The sequence below is a fragment of the Dermochelys coriacea genome, chromosome 6 (genome assembly GCF_009764565.3).
Source record: "Dermochelys coriacea isolate rDerCor1 chromosome 6, rDerCor1.pri.v4, whole genome shotgun sequence".
Lineage (NCBI taxonomy): Eukaryota > Metazoa > Chordata > Testudines > Dermochelyidae > Dermochelys > Dermochelys coriacea.
In genome coordinates, this window is record NC_050073.1 from 86,560,457 (window position 1) to 86,584,486 (window position 24,030).

General features: G+C 47.1%; 1 protein-coding gene across 4 annotated transcripts in view; it reads left to right on the forward strand.

Moving 5' to 3' along the window:
- The window catches only part of IFT43 (intraflagellar transport 43), a 70,192-nt gene that overhangs the window by 1,250 nt on the left and 44,912 nt on the right, over positions 1-24,030 (forward strand). The window contains exons 1-3 of one of the 4 annotated variants that reach the window (XM_043516217.1): positions 15,547-15,681; positions 16,451-16,543; positions 21,493-21,513. In XM_043516217.1, coding sequence (XP_043372152.1) covers positions 15,631-15,681; positions 16,451-16,543; positions 21,493-21,513 — 165 coding nt within the window. In that variant the 5' untranslated portion in view covers positions 15,547-15,630. Of the gene's footprint in view, positions 1-15,546; positions 15,682-16,450; positions 16,544-21,492; positions 21,514-24,030 lie in introns of those variants that run through there. The other 3 variants (XM_043516218.1, XM_038407365.2, XM_043516219.1) reach the window with 3 other exon arrangements.

The window sequence follows — 24,030 nt, forward strand, 5'->3', positions numbered from 1 at the left end:
GGCTGTCAGATATGGTTCCTGACTGTGGGTAGGCTGGATCAAATCTTATGACCTAGTTTCAGAAGGCCTGGACAAGTAGAGGTGCTATCTATTCTAAGTGCCTACATGGCCCCTCTCACTATAGCGTCTGAGCACTGAGCACAGTCTTTCATGTTTTTATTTTGTGAAGGAGGGAAGTATCATGATTGCCATTTTCTGGAAGGGGAACTGAAGCACAGAGAGCCTTTGGGTATGTCTACACTGCAAAATAATCCCCACAGCAGCGAGTCTCAGGGCCCAGGTCAACTGTCTTGGGTTTGCACCCTGGGGCTAAAAATAGCAGGGTGGACATTTCCACTGGAGCTAAAGTCCTGGCTCTGAGACCCTCCGCCCTCCTCAGGTTTCAGAGCCCAAGCTCCAGCCCAAGCAGCAATCTCTACACTGCTATTTTTAGCCCCATAGCACCAGCCCCCACAACCCCAAGTCAGTTGACCTGGGCTCACTGCTGCAGGGTTTTGGGGTGGGAGGGTTGGTTGGTTATGGGGTTGGTTTTTGGTTTTGTTTTGTTTTGTTTTGTTTTGTTTTGCAGTGTAGACATATCCTAAGTGGCTTGTCCAAGATCACACAGGAAGTTTGTGGCACAGCAGGGCATTTACCCAAGTCTCCCAAATCCCAGACTAGCACCCTGCCCACAGGACCCTCCTTCCTCTCTATTCTTAGCTCTTCTATAGCACTTTTCATGACTAGATCTCAAAGTGCTCTACAAAGGAGGTCAGTGCCATTAAAAGTATCAGGGTTTCTGAACACAAGGACAATGAGGGGCCAAGGGGCAGGCTGAGTACCAGCAGCTCTGAGCTGGCAGTCAGGGAGGAGAGTGGTCTAAACAGCTAAATGGGAGTGGAGCAAGAAGACTACAGCTGCCTCAGGAGTAAGGGAAAGAGAAGAGCATGGCAGAGCTATAGGGTGGAGCTGCCAGTTAGGGTCTTTAGCCTGGGCAAGCTGTATTAGCTGATTGAGGTGAACCCTAGGTTACCTAGACAGTTCACTTCGACTAGTGATCATGTGTTAAAATACAACTTGTCCTGGCAACACTAATGGGGGTGCCAAGGAGAAGCACACTGCTGTGCATGCCTGAAACTCTTGTGTGTTACTGCTGTCACCGGAGAGAGGGGAGATTGCATCAGGGCTTTTCAGCTACAGGAAGCAGGTGTGGATTTACCATGAAACAAACCGTGCAATGGCACAGGGCCCCCAGTGACAGAGGGCCCCCGAAATGCAGGATAAATCTCATCTGACAACCTGCCTCTGAGTCCCGGCTGGCAGTGCAGCAGGGCTCAGGCAAGCAGGCTACTTGCATGCAGTGGCTGATGGCCTCATGCCGCACCTGGAAGCAGCCATCTGCACGCCCCAGCGGAGGAGCGGGGCGGTGGATCCATGCACTGCCCCTGCCCTGGGCAGCGCACAGAGACCCGCTGCCTCCCTCCCCGCAAGGGGCACAAAGAGACGTGCCAGAAACCGGGCTAAGGTGGCTCCCTGCCTGCTCTGCCTCTCTCCCTTCCTCCCTCCACGCCGCACCACTCCCAGAAGCAGCCAGCATGTTCCTGTGTCCCCTGCGCTGAGCGCCAACTCTGCAGCTCCCATTGGCCAGGAACTGCAGGCAATGGGAGCTACAGGGGTGGTGCCTGCAGGCAGCGGTGTGCGGAGACCCCCTGGCCCTCCCCTACCTAGCAGCCGCTGCCAGAGGGGTGTGCGTGCCTGTTGCTTTGAGAGCCATGCCGCCTGAGGTAAGTGCAGCCCCCTTGCCCCTTCCCACACCCAAACCCCCTGCCCCAGCCCAGAGCCCAAACCCAGCACCCAAACTCCCTCCCAAAGCCTGACCCCTGCACCTCCTCCTGCACCCTAACCCCCTGCCACAGCCCAGAGCCCACACCCAGCACCCAAACTCCCTCCCAGAGCCCAACCACTCGCAGCCTCTCCTGCACCCCAACCTCCTGCCCCAATCAAGGTGCCTCACTTTATTTTCATTTACTTCTCATTACTTATAATATAGGAGGAGGATGAAGAAAAAAAGAATGAAAACTGGGGAAAGATAAGAGAGAATGTTCTTTTTCTTGGCTGGGTCCCCCAAAAAATGAAGCTGAGCACAGGGCCCCACTAACTTTAAATCTGCCACTGACAGGAAGGTAGTTCAAAGGCAATCTTCTTTGTTGGAAAGGTGATATTTTAATTTCCCAGACAAGCCAGAGTAATATGTTGTGATGCAGTTTACAGACCCCACACGCAGGTTAAAGGAGCGGTGGAGCCGTAGTAGGCTCGGAAGGCCCTGCCCCTCAGCAGCTCCTGGAGAGGCTCCCTAGGGAGAACCGGTTTAAAAGAGAGCTCTGGCAGTCAAGGGGGGTGGCGGAAAGAGGACAGACTGCCCGCAAGAAGATAGACAGGCTGAGGCAGAATGATCTGCAGGGGAAGAACCAACCCTGTAAGACTTGGCTGGGAGCCTGACCATCACCCACCACCATCTCTCCCTGACTAGGGGGAACAACTAGACTCTGAGAGAGAGCTGGGAAGTCTCCTGCCCCAGCTGAGGCTCTGAATTACTGAGACTGTGCAAGCAGAAGGCTGGGGCCGTGCCGCATATTGAAGGGAAAACAGGTAAGGTAGGATTGGGAAGCGGCCTAGGGGAGGCTGATTTAGAGTGGCAGCTAGAAGGGACTGAGCCACCCCTCACCTCTCTCTTCTTGGGCCCTAGGCTGGGACCTGGTGGAGAGGGAGGGCCCAGTTCCCCCTGCCCTTCTCTCCTCCCCCAGCTGCTTGAGAGAACTCAGAGGACTCCGGGTAGCAAACTGTGACTTGGCAACTGGACCTCCCAAAAGAGTTGTTCCAAGACACAGAGACAGTTTGGCTGTGGCCTGACCACTAGGCTGACCCCCAAGTGAAGCTAGATACTAAGTGGTGGAGAATGTGGACCACCTAGAAAAGAAGGAAACTGAGCTAAAGATGGATTGGACAAGCTGTTTAAATGGGTTGTGGATCAACAACAACAGGAGCAGCAGACACAATTGCTCCACAGCTAGCTGCCCAGTAACAACAGAAAGCCTCGTAACAGCAGCAACAACTTATCAAGGAATTAGCAGCCGAGCAAAGAGATCAGCAGCAACAACTGGTGCAGCAGATGGCCATGCTGTTTCACCCCCAAAGTACGCTGGAGAGTATGGCAGTGGGTGGCTTCAGCCTGGGGTCCACCCTAAGTCCTCCACTGAAGCTAAAATAATGGGGCTGGAGGACAACTCAGAGGCATCCTGGTAACTTTTGAAAGGGTTGTCACAGTGGCTTGCTGGCTGCAAAGGCTACTCTGCTAGCATCCTACTTGGCAGGAGCAGCCCAGCCAGAGTACAGGGGTCTCAATGCGATGGCTGAACAAGATTATCCTCGATATAAGGCAGCCATCCTATGTATGCCGCTGAGACATACAGCCAGTGATTTCAACAAGAAAGGTTCATACCTATGGCACAACCACAGGTGGTGCCTTAGTGCCTGTAAGAACATTGTTGATGGTGGCTCAAGCCTGACAAAAATATGGGAGCCCAAGCAGTTGAAAGAATTAGCCTAAAAAAGTTCACACACAATCTCCTGGATGGAGGATGGGAGTGGGTGATGTGCCACTGTCCCAAAACCCTCTCTGAGGCTCTAACCTTGGCTGAGAATTACCAATTCCCCACAAGGCCCATGGCAGAGACCCCTCAGGCTTGTCTCTCAATCAACAAAGGTGATGGAAGGGGGAATGAAAAAGTGTGCGGGGATGCCAAAGGACAGGGCTACCTGGACCCAGCAAGGATAGAGGAGCAGATCCAGAGTGGCAGGTGGGGAGATGCCTCCACCAGGACCAGAGCTTAAGAAGTGCTGAAGATCTGTGGGGCAGCCCCTTTCGGAAGCTGCAGGAAACCAGACGGGACCCCTCAGCAACAAGGACTTGCTTTGCATGCGGGAGCCGGGACAGTTCCACCGTGACTGCCTGTACATCGGCTGCCTCTACAGCCAAATAGGAGTGGCTGAATCCAGAGCCAATAAGAGGGGGCCAATGAAACTATTAGTGCTCATTTGAGTCAATGGCATAGAGGTGCAAGGATTGATATACTCAGGGTGCTGCCACACTCTGGTGAAGGCAAGTCTGTCAGCACCTGAAACGGTTCCCATGGGCACCATATCTTTGAAACGCATCCATGTGGCTGTGTGCCCTTACCTCATGAAGAAGGTACAGCTGAGGGTGTGGAACCATGATGAGGAGATCCATGTGGGAGTAGCCATGAACATCGCGTATCCAGTGATAACTGGACAAGATTGGAGGTTTTTTAGAGACTTGATGACGTCCAAGAATGGGGAGCTTCTGCAAGGGACCAACAGTGTCACCAGAGATGATGGAGCCGCAAGCTTTAGCAGGCAAAAGCAAGCAGACAGGTCTGGAAGAAGGAACATCAGCCTCTGTGGATAATGCCTCTAATGGGGAGGATGGACTTTCCCCAGGGAGCACAAACAACAGGAGAAATTAAGTGAGCCAGCAGTGACCAACCTATTTTCAGACAATGTGGAAGAACAGAGAAACAACATTGGGATGAGCCTATGAACAGCTCACCCAGATCAATGGTGAGATGGTGGAACCTCGATTCCTGAATGGCCACATTTCCAGCTAGAAGGAAAGAAAATATAGAGAGCATGTGCTGTGCCCTGTGGGGGACACCTTGGTCAAGAGAAAACACTTGACAAACTGACACTTCATTATTATTGGCCAGGCATCCACCAAGAGGTACAAAAGTATGGCACCTCCTGCCCACGATGCCAGTGGGCAAGTCAAGGTAAGGTATCTCAGGTCCTGCTGATACTCCTTCCTGTGGTAGGGACCTCATTTGAGAGAATCAGCATGGATCAGGTGGGCCACTTGGAAAAGAGTGCAACTCTATCTCAGCACATACTAGTCATATTAAACTATTCCATGCAGTACTCCAAGGCAATTCTGCTCCACAAAGGCAATGGCCCTTGCCTCACAGCTCATGAAAGTGTTTGTCTGGATGGGGATCCCTCAGGAAATAATCACAGATCAGGACACCAGCTTTATGTCCCAATTTATGAGAGAACTGTGTAGCTTGCTGAAGATAAAAGCCTTAAGAATGTTGGTGTACCACCTCCAATCTGGCAGGCTAGCAGTGAGATTTAACAAGATCTTAGAAAGTATGCTGCAGAAGTTCATAGCCTTGGAACCTTACCACTGGGACCAATTACTTCAGCCACTCCTGTGCGCCATCCATAAAGTCCCTCAGGCATTGATGGGGTCTGGGTTATGGTTAGGGTTACATAGCAAGTGTCAAAGCACTAAGGATGTGTCATAAATAAAAAGGGAAGGGTAACCACCTTTCTGTATACAGTGCTATAAAATCCCTCCTGGCCAGAGGCAAAATCCTTTCACCTGTAAAGGGTTAAGAAACTAAGATAACCCCGCTGGCACCTGACCCAAATGGCCAATGAGGGGACAAGATTCTTTCAAATCTGGAGGGAGGGGGGAACAAAGGGTTTGTCTGTCTGTGTGATGCTTTTGCCGGGAGCAGATCAGGAATGCAGCCTTACAACTCCTGTTAAGTTAGTAAGTAATCTAGCTAGAAAATGTGTTAGATTTTCTTTTATTTAATGGCTTGTAAAATAAGCTGTGCTGGAGGGAATGTATATTCCTGTTTTTGTGTCTTTTTGTAAACTTAAGATTTTGCCTAGAGGGTTCTCTATGTTTTGAATCTGATTACCCTGTAAGGTATTTACCATCCTGATTTTACAGAGGTGATTCTTTTACCTTTTCTTTAATTAAAATTCTTCTTTTAAGAACCTGATTGATTTTTCATCGTTCTTAAGATCCAAGGGTTTGGGTCTGTGTTCACCTGTACCAATTGGTGAGGATTCTTATCAAGCCTTCCCCAGGAAAGGGGATGTAGGGCTTGGGGGGATATTTTGGGGGAAGACGTCTCCAAGTGGTCTCTTTCCCTGTTCTTCGTTTAAAACACTTGTTGGTGGCAGTATACTGTTCAAGGACAAGGCAAAGTTTGTACCTTGGGGAAGTTTTTAACCTAAGATGGTAAGAATAAGCTTTGGGGGTCTTTCATGCAGGTCCCCACATCAGTACCTTAGAGTTCAGAGTGGGGAAGGAACCTTGACAGGACGAGTCAACCAGATTTTGTATAGACTTCCAGAAGGTAAAAGCATTGTTCAGATTCGACACCTACCCAATGCTGAGGGTTGACAAATTGTTAGAGAGATTAGGGAACACCATGTATATTGCCACCCTTGACCAAACCAGGGATTACTGGCAGATCCCCTGACCCTGGAGTTCTGAGGAGAGACTGCCTTCTACACGCCATTTCACTTGTACCAATTTAAGATGATGCTGTTTGTCATACATGGCATGGCAGTCACCTTCCTAAGGCTGATGGATAAGGTGCTTCGGCCTCACAACCTGTATGCAGCTATGTACATCAATTATATCATTGTCTATAGCAAGTCCTGGAATGAGAATTTAAAATATGGAGCAGATGTCTTGCAGGCCCTCAGAAGTGCGGGACTTACAGCTAATTCCACCAAGTGCCACCTAGCTAACTGAGAGGTGACCTACTTGGGGTATGCTGTGGGGAGGGGGCATCTGCGCCTATTGGTGAGAAAGGTCCAAGCTCAAGAGGAATGCCCCAAACCCACCATGAAGAGGCTTCCTGGGATTGGCAGATTATTATAGGCAGTTCATTCTGGATTTAACCTTTATAGGGGCCCCTCACAAACCTGGTGAAAGATGCAGGCCCCAAGAAGGTCTGGTCTCAGGACTGTGCCATGGCCTTCAAGAAACTGAAAGATCAGCTGATTCAGGAGCCCACCCTGATTTTTCAAAACCTTTAGTCCTGCAACAAATGCCGTTGATGTTGACCGGGGGCCATGTTGTCCCAAGAGGAGGAGGGAGAAGAACTCCCAATCCTTTACCTCAGCCGGAAATTGTTTCCCCAGGAAGTGCTGTTCTCAGTAAAGCAAAGGAAGCCTTGGCAGTAAAATGGGCCATTGAAGGATTCCGCTATTACTTAGCAGACAACCATTCCATCTCGTGATTGATCATGTGCCCCTCCCGTGTCTGAACACCATGAAAGACCATAACCTGTGGACTGTGCGCTGATACCTCTCACTACAGTCATACAAGTCTGAGGCACTATATCAAGCCAGCCATGACCACAAGATAGCGGACTTCTTTTCATAGGATAGAGGAGCCCCATCCATGCAGAATGACCCTGAGGTGCCCAGCCGAAGCGGGATATGTGTGGTGGGGTTTGTGTGAAGGAGGGGGAGAGTGAAGGAGAGATGGCTGCAAGAAGGGAGATAGGTGGTAGCAACTGAGGCAGAGCAAGCTACAGGAGAAGGACCAGGACTGTGAGTAAGACCCTGGCAGGAGGCTGGAGGCCTGATCCCCAACCTCCTTGGTGCTTTAAAAGGGCCAGTTTCACAAAGCTGAAAAAAATAGTCAGATCAATGGGGAAAAGATTTTAAACAGAAAAATGTGAATGATAATTAAGAATTGTTTAAGAATATTTTACTGCATGCTCCAAAAGCCACAATCCCACAGTCAAGAAAGAAGGCTACACTGATTAAAATACCAGCCTGATTTAGGATGGAAGCAAAAGAATATATATATAATATATAAACAAATAGAAGAAAAGGGAATTTGATAATGATCAATATAAATTAGAAGCTAGAAATTGTAGACAATTGATAAGGAAGCAAAAGAACACAAGGTGAAAACAATGGCTAGCACAAGGACAATAAGGAGTTTTTAAAAGTATATTAGGAACAAAAGGAATCCTAACAATGGCATTGGTCCATTACTAGATGGAAATGGTAGAATTGTTAATAATAATACAGAAAAGGCAGAAATATTAAATAAATATTAAATAAAATTAAATAAATATTTCTGTTCTGTATTTGCAAAATAGCCAGATGATGTGATCATATTCATATCATAGAAATGTAGGACTGGAAGGGACCTCAATAGGTCATCTAGTCCAGTCCCCTGCACTGAGGCAGGACTAAATTATCTAGACCAGGGATCTCAAACTCAAATCACCACGAGGGCCACATGAGGACTAGTACATTGGCCCAAGGGTTGCATCACTGAAACCTTTTCATACAATGATACAAAAGTATAGTCAAAAATGAAAAAAATGAAGTATGCTATTAAAAGTCAATGTATTAACTTTTTAAAAACTGTAATGCGAAGAGGGGTTTTAATAAAATATAAACACCTGTAACTATTCCTTATGTGGTCAATAACACTGATAATGATCTACGCTAACAGTCTATCAACATAGCTGTAATGGCAGGAACTTTTTAAAGTAACTATTCATACAAAATACATTGCCACTTTTAACAAACGTTCTTCCCAACTACTCACAGCAAAGAATCATACATGCTGAACTTCATACTTCAGACTGCTCGTCTAGTCCATGAGGCCCCACCTCTTCCCCACCCCTGTTCCAACCTCTTCCCCAAAGTCCCCGCCCCAACTCCGCCCGCTCCCTGCCCCTATTCCAACCCCTTCCCGAAATCCCTGCCCCAGCCCTGCCTCTTTTCCGCCTCCTCCCCTGAGTGCACCATGTCCCCGCTCCTCCCTCCTGGAAAGTCCTAAGTGCTGCCAAACAGCTATTTGACGGCGGGAAGCTCTGGGAGGTAGGTGGAGGAGCGGGACGCGGCGTGCTCAGGGGAGAGGATGGGAGCTTGGCTGCCAGTGGAGTTGGCATCTATGGCGGGCCGCAGGAAAATGTTTGAGATCCCTGATCTAGACCAACCCTGACAGGTGTTTTCCTAACCTGTTTTTAAAAACTCCACTGACAGAGATTCCACAGCCCCCCTAGATAGTTTATTTCAGTTCTTAACTGCCCATACCGTTAGGAAGTTTTTCCTAATGTCCAACCTACATCTTCCTTGCTGGAATTTAAGCCCATTACTTCTTGTCCTAGTCTCAGTGGTTAAGGAATTTATCACCTTCCTCTTTATAACAACCTTTTATGTACTTGAAGACTGTTATCATGTCTCCCCTCAGACTTCTCTTCTCCAGACTAAACAAACCCAATTTTTTCAATCTTTTCTCATAGGCAGGGGTGAAAATAAAATTGAGCTCTTATCGGTACAGGGCCAGCTCTGGCCCCCCCAGAAGGGGTGGGGCCTTGGGCGGAAGGGTCAGGGCTGGGGTCAGCATCCCCCAGCCAGTCCATCTGCGCTGCCTGACCCACGCCGCCCGGGGCTCCCGCAGCGATTTAAAGGGTATACTTTACGACATACTTACCTTTTAAATCATGGCCCTGGGGCAGCAGCCCTGCTGGGTCATTGCTATCCCTTTTGCACCCCCCATTGGCAGCCCTGCTGGGTCATCACTGCCCCTTTTGTGACCCCCCATCAGCGGCGCTGCTGGTACAGACCCATACTGCCTTACTTTCACCCCTGCTCATAGGTCATGTTTTCTAGACCTTTAATCATTTTTGTTGCTCTCCTCTGGACTTTCTCCAATTTATCCACATCTTTCCTGAAGTGTGGTGCCCAGAACGGAACACAGTACTCAAGTTGAGACCTTATCAGTGCTGAGCAGAGTGGAATTATTACTTCTCATGTCTTGCTTACAACACTCCTGCTAATACATCCCAGAATAATGTTCGCTTATTTGCAACTGTATGACATTGTTGACTCATATTTAGTTTGTGATCTACTATAACCCTAGGTGCTTTTCTGTAGTACTCCTTCCTAGGCAGTCATTTCCCATTTTGTATGTGTGCAATTGATTATTCCTCCCTAAGTGTACTACTTTGCACTTGTCCTTATTGAATGTCATCATATTTATTTCAGACCATTTCTCCAGTTTGTCAAGATCATTTTGAATTCTAATCCTGTCCTCCAAAGTGCTTGGAAGCCTTCCCAGCTTAGTATCATCCACTAACTTTATCATATCATGCAGTGATGACGATATACTTATCTTTTCAACAGTTGTTAAGGAGGATGTTAAACAGCATCTACGGAAGTTAGACATTTTTAAATCAGTAGATCTTGATAACTTGCACCTGAGAGTTTTAACAGCTGGCTAAGGAGCTCTCTGGTCTGTTAATGTTGGTTTTCAATAAGTCTTTGTACACTGGGGAAGTTCTAGAGGACAGCAAGAAAGTCAATGTTGTACCAGTATTTAAAAAGGGTAAAAGGGATGACCCAGTTAATTGTAGACCTGTCAGCCTACCATCAATCCCAGATAAAATAATCAAATGGCTGATACAAGACTTGATTGATAAAGAATTAAAGGAAGATAATATCGTTAATGCCAATCATCATGGGTTTATGGAAAATAGTTCTTATCAAAATAAACTGATATCTTTTTTTGATGAGATTACAAGTTTGGTTGATAAAGGTAATAGTGTTGATGTAATTCTTAGACTTCTGTAAGGCATTTGACTTAGTACTGCTTGAGAATTTGGTGTAGAAACAAGAATAATACAAAATTAACATGGCATACAATAAATGAATTGAAATCAGGCTAATTCAGATGTGAAATTAGGTACGGATTTTTAACAGTGAGGGTAATTAACTATTCCAACATCTTACCAATAATTAGGGTTAGAGCTGAAAAATGCATTTTTCGGTTTGGGAGCCGAACCAAAAAATCCCGAAACACATTTTAGTTCAATTTGCATGGAAACAATTTTTTAAAATTTTGCATAAAATAGAAACATTCTAAAAATTTCATTTAAAAAATCAACTGAAATGTTTTTAGTCAACTTGAAACAAATTTTTCTTTTGTTTTTCAATTTGTTTTGACCATTTTGGATGCCTCGCCCTTTTTTATGTGTAGGTGTGTTGTGGGGTTTTTTATTAGCTGTATTTGAAATCAAAACATTGTTTCAAATCAACAAGTCAAAACAAAAGAGTTTTTTGACTCTGGAATTTTTTTTCAACCAAAACCATTTGTCAAATTGGACCCAAATTCAAAGATTAGTTTTGAGCCCCTCAAAATGCATCTTTTGACAAAAGTCAGTTTGATAAAAAAAATGTTGCCAGCTTTAGTTATGACAGTTTCTCTATTAGTAGCAATCTTTAAATTAAGACTTAAGATTTTCTAAATGCTGAAACAGGCATTAATGCAGGGAAGTTGTATGGCATGTATAAAACAGGAGGTCAGACTAGATGATGACAGTGCTCCCTTTCTGACCTTATAGTCTATGAATCTGTGATTCCTTACATGTACATCACTATTTTGCTTCTCAGATGAAAAGCATGGAAGCAGAAAATATCACTTTTTTCACAAGAGGCTTAGCTGCCAGGTTTGGAGCCACTCCTTTGGTGACATTTGTCGCAGGAGCGAGTTCTTGTTAGGGGGCTGCAGTGCAGGGATGCCTCCCTGGAAGAAAATTGTGATTTTTCTCTCCTCTGTATCCCTCTTCTAACCTTTCCACTGTGAAATACACTGCAGAAGCCAGTACCAGCCACTACCTCCTCTTCCTCTACTACCCTAGCTCCTCAATCCTGCCAGCCAGGGATCAGAGGAAGGCAGCGGGAACCAGTGACAGAAGAAGCAGCTGGATGTCCATCCTCCCCATAATCTATAGAGGAATCCAGCTGCCCCAAGCATCCACCACAGGTACCCCACCACCCTTCCACCCAGCTGCCCCAGGCATATTCCAGAACCCATCCAACATCCCATCTCCAAGAAAGGAGAGGAGGCCACTGAATGGGGAGTCTGAGGTAGCTGGGTTGCCTGAAGTGGGTGCTGTGTGGGTTGGCGCTGGATCCTCTGGAGGGTGGGACATGCCTAGGGCAGATGGGGAAGGCTGCGCCCAGCGCTTTGTGTCTCCATTGCCATCTCTTCTAGTCCTGGTCGCTCCTTTTAGGCTGCAATCCAACCAGTGAAGAAGCATGGAGGACACCTGGTTCAGCAAACACCAGAGTGGTCCCTGATGGCTGGAGGAGCAACTGCTGGCAAGTCACAGCTCAGCTGTGTCAGAATCCAGCTGTGAGGAAGTGTGCCAGGGCTACTAAGTGTGAGTTTCACCAGACATACTTAGCACTTGGCAGCCCTGACTTCAGAATCCAAGTCAGGGGTTGATGTAGTACAAGTCAAGGATATGCTTAAGGAGATCAAAGCAGGCAACACGGTGGGTACATTATATTTCACTGTTGCATTTGAAGTCTCTGACCTTTCAAGCATGTGGCCCTCTGCCTTTCTGGATATATTGCTTTTGATGGAAATATTATTCTCATTGTTCTATACCACTGCAATGGTAGAATGTGGGTTTTCCACAATTAACTTAATTAAAGCAAGTGCACACATCTATATGCAGTAAAGTATGATCTGGGACAAGAAGCAGGTATGAATGTTTGACTGTAGTTAATTTCCAGACCCATCAGGCCTGAAGGAGGACCAGGAACAAAATATAGTTACAGGCCCAATCATAGGGAGTTTTCAGCTGCAGCAGTAGTGGAGGACTAGACTAGTGCTGTTCTGTATAATCAGATCTGATTCTCAAACCAGATGGATATTACCATTAATGTTATTTTATGTATGAGAATTTTTACTTGTACTTGAAATAAAATATTACATAGTTCTGACTAACTGTATCAGATGGGTGGGGCAATGACATTTGAATTTTTATTAAAGTGAAGCTGAAACTAAACAAATAAGAGAAAGTGAGAGTCAGACACACTAAAAAGAAAAGAATGGTTCAGAGAAACCTGGCACAATGACCCCAACTAAAAAGTAAAATATATAATAATGCCTTTAAACAATAACACCAGCAACAATTGTTCATTGTCATTTAATTCAGAAAGATACCACAGCCCCAAATAGGGGACAACCATGTTTTTATGAAGAAACAGTGAAGTTTTAGCTACATATGGACAACGAATCAGAATTTTTCCCCCCAGCCTGCCTATGTGTAATTTGTGAAGGTAGAGGTGAAGGGGAGAGAACAGTACAGTGCTTAAAGTAATTGAGATCCATTTGAGCGCCCTTTCTCTCTCACTACCTGAAATGACAATTGTTGACTGTTTGGCCATTATGAGGACACATGGAGGTTGTAGGATGATAACCCTCTTCACACAGGCCCATAGATATCCATGGAAACTGTTTGATGTGTGAGCATAAAGAGAGAAAGAACCGAGACAGTGCAACATGCAGACTTTATTACTTCTTCCACATATACTGGCCTCTCTCATCAAGCACTTCTTGAAAGTAAAGTTCTCTCAGTTCCTGGACATAGCGCTATACACAAGAATACTATAATGCCCCCTACTGGGAAGCTACTTATAACATCCCTTTAGTTACATATATTTAAGATAGCAAAATTAAACATGAATACCATATCTGCTTCCACAATTAACTTTCCGTTATACCCACAGAAAGTCTGTATCCTCATGTATATGACTTAACACCAACACTTTCTTTTTCAGTAGACCAACTCTTAATTTGCTTAGCTACTAAGGTATTTTCCTCTGGGTTTGAGATGGCTGTTCTTTCATGCTTTCGTATTGTACAAAGTCTTGTGAATACCTTGCAGGCGATTTGATGTTGGAGGAAGTTCGAGTCTTGTGAGGACAGGATACTGTCTTGCACTTGGTTCTTCTAGTGGTGTGGTGTCTTGAGAGTCTGGTCTGGATATTGGTCACTTGTCAGCCTGGGTTCTTTCTATGCTCTGCTGATTAAGTCTCAGTGGCGTGCATATTTGATCAGGAGCTTCTGTTCTCTCTGTCTCATAACACAAGAAAAAGGGGACCGGCAATGAAACTAAATGGTGAGAAATTCAAAACCGACAAAAATAAATAATCTGTTAAACAATGTGTAGTTAAACTGGCATGCATTGTCTCAAGAACTTAACAAGATTCAAAAGGGACTGGATTTTGTATGGATAGCAAGCATATTTAGAGTTATAAATAATGACAAAATTTGGGAATGAATGTTAAACCTTGTGCTTCAAGGCTTAAGTGAATCTCTGACTCAGTGGTTCTCAAACTTTTTTTTTCACGGACCACTTGAAAATTCCTGAGGGTCTTGGTGGACTACATAATGATCTTTAGAAATGTTGTTTGTACCGTTAGCTAACTATTGTAAAGCGCTTTGGATAAAAGCGCTATATAAAAAAAGCTTAATAATAATTAACTTTTTTTGTTTTACAAATAAAAGCACACAACTCATATTTTAATATCAGTAGTCTTACCTTTGTAATGTGATGGATGTGCCCTCTCACCCCTGCTGTGGCAGCCCCCAAGCTGTGGCTGGGAAGAAGGGGGGTCTCTCCCTCTCTCCCACACCACAGCAGCCCCCAAAATGGGGCTGGGAAGGAGGGGGGTCTCTCCCCCACCACAGCAGCCACAAAGCTGAGCCTGGGAAGGAGGGCAGTCTCTCCCCAGCAGCTGCAGTCCTGGAGCTGGGGAAAGTCATCTTTTTCTCTGGCTGCCACAGTCCTGCACATCCCAAATTCCCCCCACCCCCTCTTCTTACCCCATTGCCCCCTCCCACCTACCCCCTATTGCACCCAAGGCCACCACCTCACCTTACATGTGCGTCTTCTCCAGGGTCCAGGCCAACCATCTAATTAGTGGAGCCATGCCTGTGCGGCCACACTAATTAGGTGAGTGGCCCTTCATTCTCTCATGTGCGTCCACCCAGGCACGCACCTTAGAAGGAACTATCTGCGGATCACCTAAACGGAGCTCACAGACCACTGGTGGTCCACGGATCACAGTTTGAGAACCTCTGCTCTAACTATTAGACTTGAGGGTGAGACCTATGTGGGGGGTAGACTGCACCTCTGCCTACTGCAGGGTTTTCTTACTCCTCTGTCTGAAGCATCTGGTACTAGCCACTACCAGAGATGGGATATTGGACTGGGTGGAGCACAGGTGGGATCCAGAAGAGTAATTCCTACAGTCAAATGTTCAGATGGTTACTAATGCAAAGTATCTGAAGGTGACCAAAGAGCTTGCAGTTAAATGCAGGCGGTGGACAATTCTGGGTGGGAGCGGGACTCGTAAGGGTTGAGGAGACCGAGGCTTTGGGGCCCAGCAGGAATGGGCCCTTGGGAATCAGGGGAGGGGGTAACCAGACCCTTGAGAATTGGAGGAGAGGAACTCTTGGGAGCTGGGTAATGACAGGCCCTTGGGAGCAATGGGTCCAGCTTTGGGAGAGGGGACAAGGAGTCCCCCAGAAGAAAGGGCTTGTGTGTCACGGGGGTGGGATGGGTGCCGCGGATTCTATGCGGTGAGGAGCAGTTAGGAGGGGTTAAGCAGGAGCGAGAGGGGCCCTGGGATCCCCCAACAGGAGATGGGGTTACAGGAAGAAGGGTGGGGGGCAACAGAGCCTCGGAGAACGCGGGGCGGGCGAGGGGGGGGGGCAGTGGGGTACCGAGGGAGGCTGGCGGCCCCGGAGAGCCCCTCCCCGGGGTGTCAGGCCTCCCCCGCGCGGGAGGCCTTTGAGCAGCTGGAGGGCGGAGGCTTCACCCCATTGGCCCCGTCTTCTCCCTGGGTCGCCGCGGCGGCCCCTTTACGGGTGGGCGGGGCTTGGTTGTTAAGGACGCTGGAGGCGGGCCCGGCCCAGCTCCAGCCAGGCCCAGTTGCGGGATGGAGGCCGAGCTGGGGCTGGGCGAGGAGCCGCGCAGGGCGGGAGTCGGGGTAAGAGGGGCCGTCCCCGGGCGGGGGGCAGCCCGCCCCGCCCCCGCCCCCGGCCCAGCAGGGCGCTGGGGATCTCTCCCGCTTCCCCGGCGGGCGGGGCTGCTTCCCGCTGCCGGGCCCCGCCGAGCCTCCTCCATCCCCTCCCGCTGCCGGGGGCTCTGCCCCGCCGGGGCTGTGCCCCTCGCCCCGGGGCGCTGCTGTTCTCCCCACGCCCGCCCTCTGGGACCCCACCCGGGGCGCCACTAAGCACGTGAGGAGACCCAGGCCCTGTCTCGACGTACAGTCAAAGGCCGCCCACGGCACCCTAAGGGCGAGGGGGAGGAATTCACGCCTCCGCTGTACAGCGCTCATCTACAGCTCCTTTATCTCGTCCTTACAGAAATGAAGCTAAGCGTTGGCTCTCCCCAGCTGCCCCCAGTGCTGTTGCCCATTGGCTGGGTTTTTTTAAATGCCCCTTGCTGGCGAGGTGGGTCTGGAGGAGGGACTTGGAGGAGAGTTTACTGGCCTTGTAGATCAGTTCGGGGAGCGCCTGCCATGTAAAGGGGGCCACTTGGAAGACGCCTCAGAGGCGGCTGTGTGAGCAGTGAACAAATGCTGGGCCTGGTGCTGGTATTGTTTTTGGCCTGTTTGTGAGTCTTACAGTGCAGTGCCAATGTTGCGTTAGGGAAGTTATTTGGATTCTGTTTCTCTCTCTCCGTCACCATGTACGTGCTGCCCTGAAGTTGCTACTGTCAGTAACCGAGCTCTCTACCTCCTCCCCCCTCCCCAGATGGCAAAGATGGGCCGACGAGCCCGTCAGGATTCCTTTCCAGAGGAGAATCGTCTCATCAGGAAGAATTCCTCTGCCACGTCTACTGGAGAGGTGGGTACCATAGACAGGATAACATGCCTGCAGCATAAGGTGCCACTTAAATCTGACATTGCCCATTGCAGAGGATTCTGCATGTCTTGCAAGGTCCTGCTTCATCAGTTAAGGTCTACCCCTGGCTAAGTCTTGTTCTTATTGCTGGGGCCCACAGTGCCATTCTGTATTTCCCATTACTGTGCTGTTGAATGTCTGACTGAGTGCAGTCATAGCATCTCCAACATGTGTAACTGTACTGGGTCGGGGGAGAGCAGACATGGTCTTTGATGATTTCCCATGGGAGAGATGTGCATGGTGATATGGAACATGCTGGTATGGGGGAATCTGAGGATCTGCACAGGAATGCCTCACAAAAAGCAGTGTGATGAATGTAGCTGCTTTCTTCGAGTGATTTTTTTTTTTCCCACATGGATTCTACTTTTGTTGCTCGTGCACACCATGCTTACAAGATCAGATTTTTGGCCATCAGTGTCTGTTGGGCCTGTGTCCTAGGTGCCATCGTGTTCCATCCCAGGGCATAAAGGTCTGAGGGGGCTCAATCATCATTCTTCAGTCCTTCTCACCATCCATGGCAGTGGGATGGAATCCCTGCAGTGTCTGCCCTTTCTCTGTGCATGGTGCTGGTGTTAGTTAAAACAAGAGGTAGTGACTTAATTAAATTAGTTTTTAGTTAGTAAAAACTATATATAATTTTTTTCCTTAAATTTGTTAGACTTGAGTCCCCCTCCCCTACCCAGGGTACTAGCATCATGGCAGAAGCTTAAAGTCATTAGGCTTTAAGACCCATCCTTCATGTGGCACTTGGATACCTATTAATGAAGGACATTCCCAGTACCTACTCTGTTGTTTGTATTAATTTTTGATGGACTGTATGGGCCCAAAGAGTTAAAGGTGTTAACATGATCCTGTCACTGTCCAGCATTAAACAGTTTTACACAAAGTTTGTTATACCAAGACCTCAGCCTGCTTAGAACCATGGGAAATACACCATTAAATATCTTTAAAACTCTTTATTAAAGATGCAGAAAAGAAGAAAAACCAGTTAAAGCCTTTGAAATGTGAAGTCTTAAATAAAGATTTTATTTTAACAATATCTCTTGTTCCCTTTCCATTTAGCTGGAGACAGTTTGTGGAAGGAAACCCCCTGCCAGCCCCTTTGACAGACTTTTAGATGGTATTAAAGATAGCAATAACTATTCTTTTTTGGGGAAAAAGAGAAGTTAGTTGAGATGAGCTGGAGCTGTTGTTATTGCTCTTGGTGTTAAAGTCCAGTCCTGTTTCCTAGAAGACAAACCCACTCAATAGGGGAGAGAAAAGAACAGCAATGATAGAAAATGCAACTTCTGTCTGTGGTATTGACTTTCACTTGCAACCTCACAGCTGGAAAAACACAGGCATAGCACACAATCTTATTGGCCACTCTGAGACCTGGCAAACTTGTACCAGCTTTAAGCTGCTTAGGGCATTGAATTTAGCTGCCTCTTTTTGGCCACATGCTCACAGCAGTGATGCAGAATATTCAGTCTTGGCTGGCTAAAGCCAGACTCCTCTGAGATAGAAGGCAAAAAGAGAAGGATAGGAAAGAGAAGAAATAAGATGGGGAAGAAAAAGGACACCTGTGGGAAAGTGACTGTCTCACATCCAGGTGGCGGTTGGGATTGTCATCTGGGTCCCTTTCTCTGGCTAGGTCTGGTCAGGACATTTTTCAGGATCAGGACGATGAAGGCCCAGTGGGTCATAGTGAATCTGGGGTCCCAGGACACAATGCAAGTGGCAGCCATGATGGTGAAGTTCATTTCTTCTGGTCTACCCATCCCACGCCCAGCCAGTGTTGTCAGACAGCTTCTGATTTTCCCCACCAAGTCTTCTATTTTAAGGACCCTGAAAGGGGAACGATGGGTGAATAGTCCATCCTTTCATTATTTTGTTCACCAATTAGGCTTAATTTCTGACATGCTAATTTGGGTCCACTGATTTCCAGGACAACACTTTTCTTGTTTACCAGGTGAGATCTTAACGCTGTCCTTGAATTATATTAGTAGGCCTTTTGGTTTGGATTAATTCAGTCTGTCTTGTCTCACTTTTGTACTTTTTTCCCATTCACATTTGTTATGTTGTTATGACATTTTATGAACTTTCACTCCTTGAGCTCACAATGAGGGTAGATTTGTAGGCCCAGTTATTACAGTACTGCCCTGGAGAAGGGTCCATCCAAGAGCGATGTTCCATTTGTCACTCTTACTCCAGGTGCACTCTGTGGGAGGGAAACGAACCTGAAGCTGTTCTTCCTTGAGAATTTGATGCAAGCCTCCTCACGTACTGAGGAGAAGGCTTCAGCCAGGCCTCATCCATCTGCTGGTGCCTCTTTCTTAGTGCCCTGGTGGGCTGAGATTCCACCACAAGCTCCTGCGTAACATCTGCTCAGAGCCTCATTTGTCCACTTCTACGTCAGTGTTAACGACTTCTGATCGGCAGAAAGGAGCACTGCTCCAGAGATGAGCCAAGGTACAGGTCACCATCTGTCAAGATTCCTTCCCCACTCTGAACTCTAAGGTACAGATATGGGGACCTGCATGAAAGACCCCCTAAACTTATTCTTACCAGCTTAGGTTAAAACTTCCCCAAGGTACGAAACTTTGCCTTGTCCTTGAACCGTATGCTGCCACCACCAAGCGTTTTAAACAAAGAACAGGGAAAGAGACCACTTGGAGATGTCTTTCCCCCCTGCCCCCAAAATATCCCCCCAAGCCCTACACCCTCTTTCCTGGGAAAGGCTTGATGAGAATCCTCACCAATTTGTACAGGTGAACACATACCCAAACCCTTGGATCTTAAGAATGATGAAAAATCAATCAGTTTCTTAAAAGAAGAATTTTAATTTAAAGAAAAGGTAAAAGAATCACCTCTGTAAAATCAGGATGGTAAATACCTTACAGGGTAATCAGATTCAAAACATAGAGAACGCTCTAGGCAAAACCTTAAGTTTACAAAAAGACACAAAAATAGGAATATACATTCCTTCCAGTACAGCTTCTTTTACCAGCCATTAAACAAAAGGAAATCTAACGCATTTCTAGCTAGATTACTTACTAACTTAACAGGAGTTGTAAGGCTGCATTCCTGATCTGTTCCCGGCAAAAGCATCACACAGACAGACATACCCTTTGTTCCCCCCCCTTCCAGATTTGAAAGTATCTTGACCCTCATTGGTCCTTTTGGGTCAGGTGCCAGTGAGGTTATCTTAGTTTCTTAACCCTTTACAGGTGAAAGGGTTTTGCCTCTGGCCAGGAGGGATTTTATAGCACTGTATACAGAAAGGTGGTTACCCTTCCCTTTATATTTATGACACCATCCCTGGCACCTGAGTCACTAGACTCTCTTGTCTTGGGCTCATTGGTTTAAGGGCCATAATCTTAGAAAGGCTCCTTCTGGTGTCCTGGTACTGACCTCCAAGACAGCAGGTGCAGTGCTCACTAAATTGGCAGACTGCGCTGCCCTTGGTACCCACCCTGGCACTGAATAACTGAGTACCTGTAGCGTCTGCATTCAGAGCTTCAGTATCATGCACCTCAGTACTGACTAGCTCTGTGGCACCCGCTACTTCGGCAAAGACTAAGTGACTGATTGTGGGCCTGGTACTAGGTCACTTATCCTTGAGAAATTGAAAGTGGTGATATCCAAAGCATCTGCTTTGTAGTCACCAGTACGCTAGGTTTAAGAGGCATGCCTCGTACCGACCTCTCCTATGCTGAGACAGGGTGTGTGATATAATGGCCCCTCCCTTGGAGCAGCCAGAAGTGGAATCCATGTGGACAATCACTTGAAAAAGAAAGGTTACTTACTTTGCAGGAACTGTGGTTCTTAGATGTGATGTTAGTCTATGATCTGCTCCCTCTTCCCATTACTATAGAGTCTATGCCACTTGGGTTCTATACTGGCAAAGAAACTGAGGGATGGTTGGGCCTACTCAGCCTTTTATGCCCTCGGGAGTGTATGTGTCGGGGTGGAGGGTGCACGAGCGCACCTAGGGCACCAGACATGATCCCAGTGGACACTGCTAGCTGAAATAATCCAATCTCCTGTGCAGGGGGTGCATGTGTGTAATCCACACGTCTCCTGGTTGTGATGTTCTGTCCCCTCTAGTGGCACTGAGACCACTTAGAGATTAATGAGTCTGCTACAGCCTTAGCTAAGGGCTGTGTGGCTTTTAGCTCATGCAATAGAGACTCATGCATTTAGCTCCAGAAATCCCAGGTTCGATCCCGCCCACTGATGACCAGGGTCTGTCAGTGTTGCATATGCACCAAGAATGAAATCTGTGTGGGTAATGTATCATGTAGAACCACAGTTACTGTAGGGGTTCTGGTCATGCTCAGGAGGCAGTGGCTCCAGGATGCATAGCCTCCTGCATATATAACTCATTTGTGTGACTTGGGGCCCTTTCTGGGCTATGGTGCTCTTGCAGGTGTGTTTATTCTGTAGAACCCCCTTTTCACCACTCTACCCTGCACCTATGTGTGGTTTGGGACCTTTCATTCTTTAGCGAGAAATGACTTTATCTACTCTCCGTTGGCCTTGTTTGTAACTTGGATTCTTCCTTAGGCAATCCCTGGACAAGCATCTGGTTTGTGGCAGCCTCCTGCTTCCTTTGCAGTTGAATATGCATGGCCAAACTCTTTCCTGTCTTGGACTATTTCACTGACACCCACACAAAGCAGATGTAAAATGTCACTAGTGTGAGTGGTGAGAGTTGACACTCACTCTCTCCAGGTGTGAATGATTACAGAAGGTGTGTGGCAGGGGAGAATCAGGCGCATAGTGTCCTTTAGGTGTTGCTTCTATTCATTCCAAGTTGAAATCCAGAGACTTGTGTTGGGGGCCTTTCATGGTTTTTCTTTTTTTATAATTTCTTTCTCTCTTTTTTTCCCATGCTGATCACATTCTAGGATGAAGACACTGAGGAAAAGGTAGACCTTGTGGGACCAGAGGTTTCTGGGTAGATGCTGGCTTCTCCTAGGGAAACTGGCAGGGTTAATCTGTCAATGCAAATGGAGATTGCCTTAAAAGGGACTTTCTCACAGGAGAATAAAAGATGATTCACCTGCTTTCCCTTGGCTCTTACTGCTATCCTTTTTATCATAGGGGATTTCCCTCCTTCGTAGCTGCTGTATCCTGCACTAAGGTTACAGTCATGCATGTTGCCACAGAAATGGTGGGGACATCAGATTCCATGTTGAAGCCAATGGGAGTAGAGGAGCTGGGAAGGTGCTGTGCCCTCAATGAAAAACATATCAGCAATTAGTGACCAGGGTGTCAGATCGGAGACTGGGTTTTGATTTAATCTGTGGTATGCTTGGCAGGATGCCCTAGTGTGAAAGCTCCCCTTTAGGAGTCATGGAGTCCTGCTGGAGGAGGCCAGTCAATAGACAAACTGGGTTTTAGCTAGGATGTGTGCCTGTATCCTTTTCGTGATATTCTTCTGCCCCGGGAACTTGGTTGCACCCCTTGCGTTCTCACTGCACCGGCTCCTTGGGAAATGTTATCGCCTGGAGGGAATCGGGCAAGTTTGGGTTTCGTGCTGAGCTCCTGAGTTACATGAAGGAGCTGCATTTTCATTAGTGCTCTCCTGTATGGATTTACCATAACTAAAAGGCATTCCTGCAAATTTCACAGAATTCATTTAGAAAAGGGAGTCCTGACTGCTGTTCAGGATGTACTAGAAACTCATCAAATGGGCAATTGTTTCCTGGGGGGAAGCTTGGAAATGCTTCTGAATTTTCTGAAAAGCTTCAGGGCTACGAGTCTTGTGTAGTTTCTGCCTGTCAGGAGTCACTGTTGCCCAGTCCTCCTGGCTAAAGCTGCTTATTGTGTATATTAGAAATGCAAAAGCTTCTTTTAGCTGAAGAAAGGTAGAGAGGAGAAAACACTATCCCAGTACCCTAGTGGTAGCATGGCATGTCCTAGCTGGTCTCTCACTCCCCTCGCCAGAAGGAGCTGGGCATTCTGCAAGGGCTGAGCCCTGGAGGGAAGTTGGAGTGGCCATCCTTTCTTCTCCCTCACCGCCAGCAGTACTGCTGAGCTCCATAGCTTGGAAGGAGTGCTTCCTGCCTCAGTCCAGAGATGAGGGGGAAATGGGTTGCATCCTCTCCAAACAGGAATGTCTTTTCAGAGCAGATGCTGCCTTCCTCCCAAGGCTTCTCTGAGCTATCTGGTTAAATACCAGCTGATAAGCATGGTATCTTATTGGTCTGCTGTCATGTGAATTTCTTCCTAAGGCCAGTGCCTCTGGGCCTGATCCTACAAGGTTGATTGCATTGAAGTCTGTGGGAGTTGAGGGTGTTTAGCAGCTTGGTGTCAAGCCCTCTGCATGTGGTGGGAACTACTGTGCATGAGGCAGCTCAACAGAGAAATGACTGTGCCTGCCACTTAACAGTCAGAACACCACCGGTTGCCAGGTCCTCACTTGTTAATTGTCTGCTGAATCAAAGCTATGGGGGATCAGCTCTTTCTTTGGGTTTTTTATTCCAATCCTAGGAAGCCTGTATGAGGTCCCATTCTGGAGGGGTTATGTGTGAAGGCTAAAGTCCAGGAAGGAAACTCTGCCTCTCACCTCATTACTTCTGGTCACAGGATGTTACTCTCAGTTGGCCTGATGCCAGTCATAGAGAGAGAAACAGCACTGCAGTTCACAGTTTTCTTTTCATAGTATCATAACAGTTAATGGTAAGAAAGATCCACCTAGTTCACCCATTCTCCTGCTAGGTCAGGGCAGGATCGTTCCCTATATTAGAAGCCCAAGGTTGTGTCCCAAGTAGTCTTCACTGTCTCAAGTGATGGGACTTCCCTTGGGGGATGATTCCACAGACTTTCTTCTTGCTGCGGGGAAGAGAATCGGCCTAAATCTTCATCCTTTTAATTCTGTCTGGTTAGATCTAATTACATCCCCCTGTATCACCCTAAATCAGTGGTTCCCAAGCCAGGTCCTATTGAGCACTTGCTGGGAATCTGGAGAGCTGGCTGGTCCGATGGTACTAGCTCCTCCTGGCTGCTACATTTCATTAAAATAAACTAACAATATTTTCCTGAGAGGACTTTTCCATGTGAGCAGTTGTTGCTAGAGATGATGTGTGATGGGAGGGAGAGGAGGTATCAAGGAGGCGATTGTTCTAGTGAGAATGATCATTGCTATGAAATACTTTAGGACCACCTGGTCTAAATCCTGGCCTTCCTTCCCTAGGGTTTATACCCTTCTGATACCTGGTCATTCTTTATATTGAGGTTACATTTATAAATTTATAACAGGAAAATAAATGGTTAATTGCTGTAAGGTCTCATGGATCAGTAAGTGGCTTATCTGTAATGCCAACTACTTGTGTCTATAAAATGTTTATAATCTCTATTTATCATTTATTAACCCTTTATAAGACTATTATAAATGGAACCTAACTATCAAGTGTGACCACAAACTTCTGCAGCTACAATAC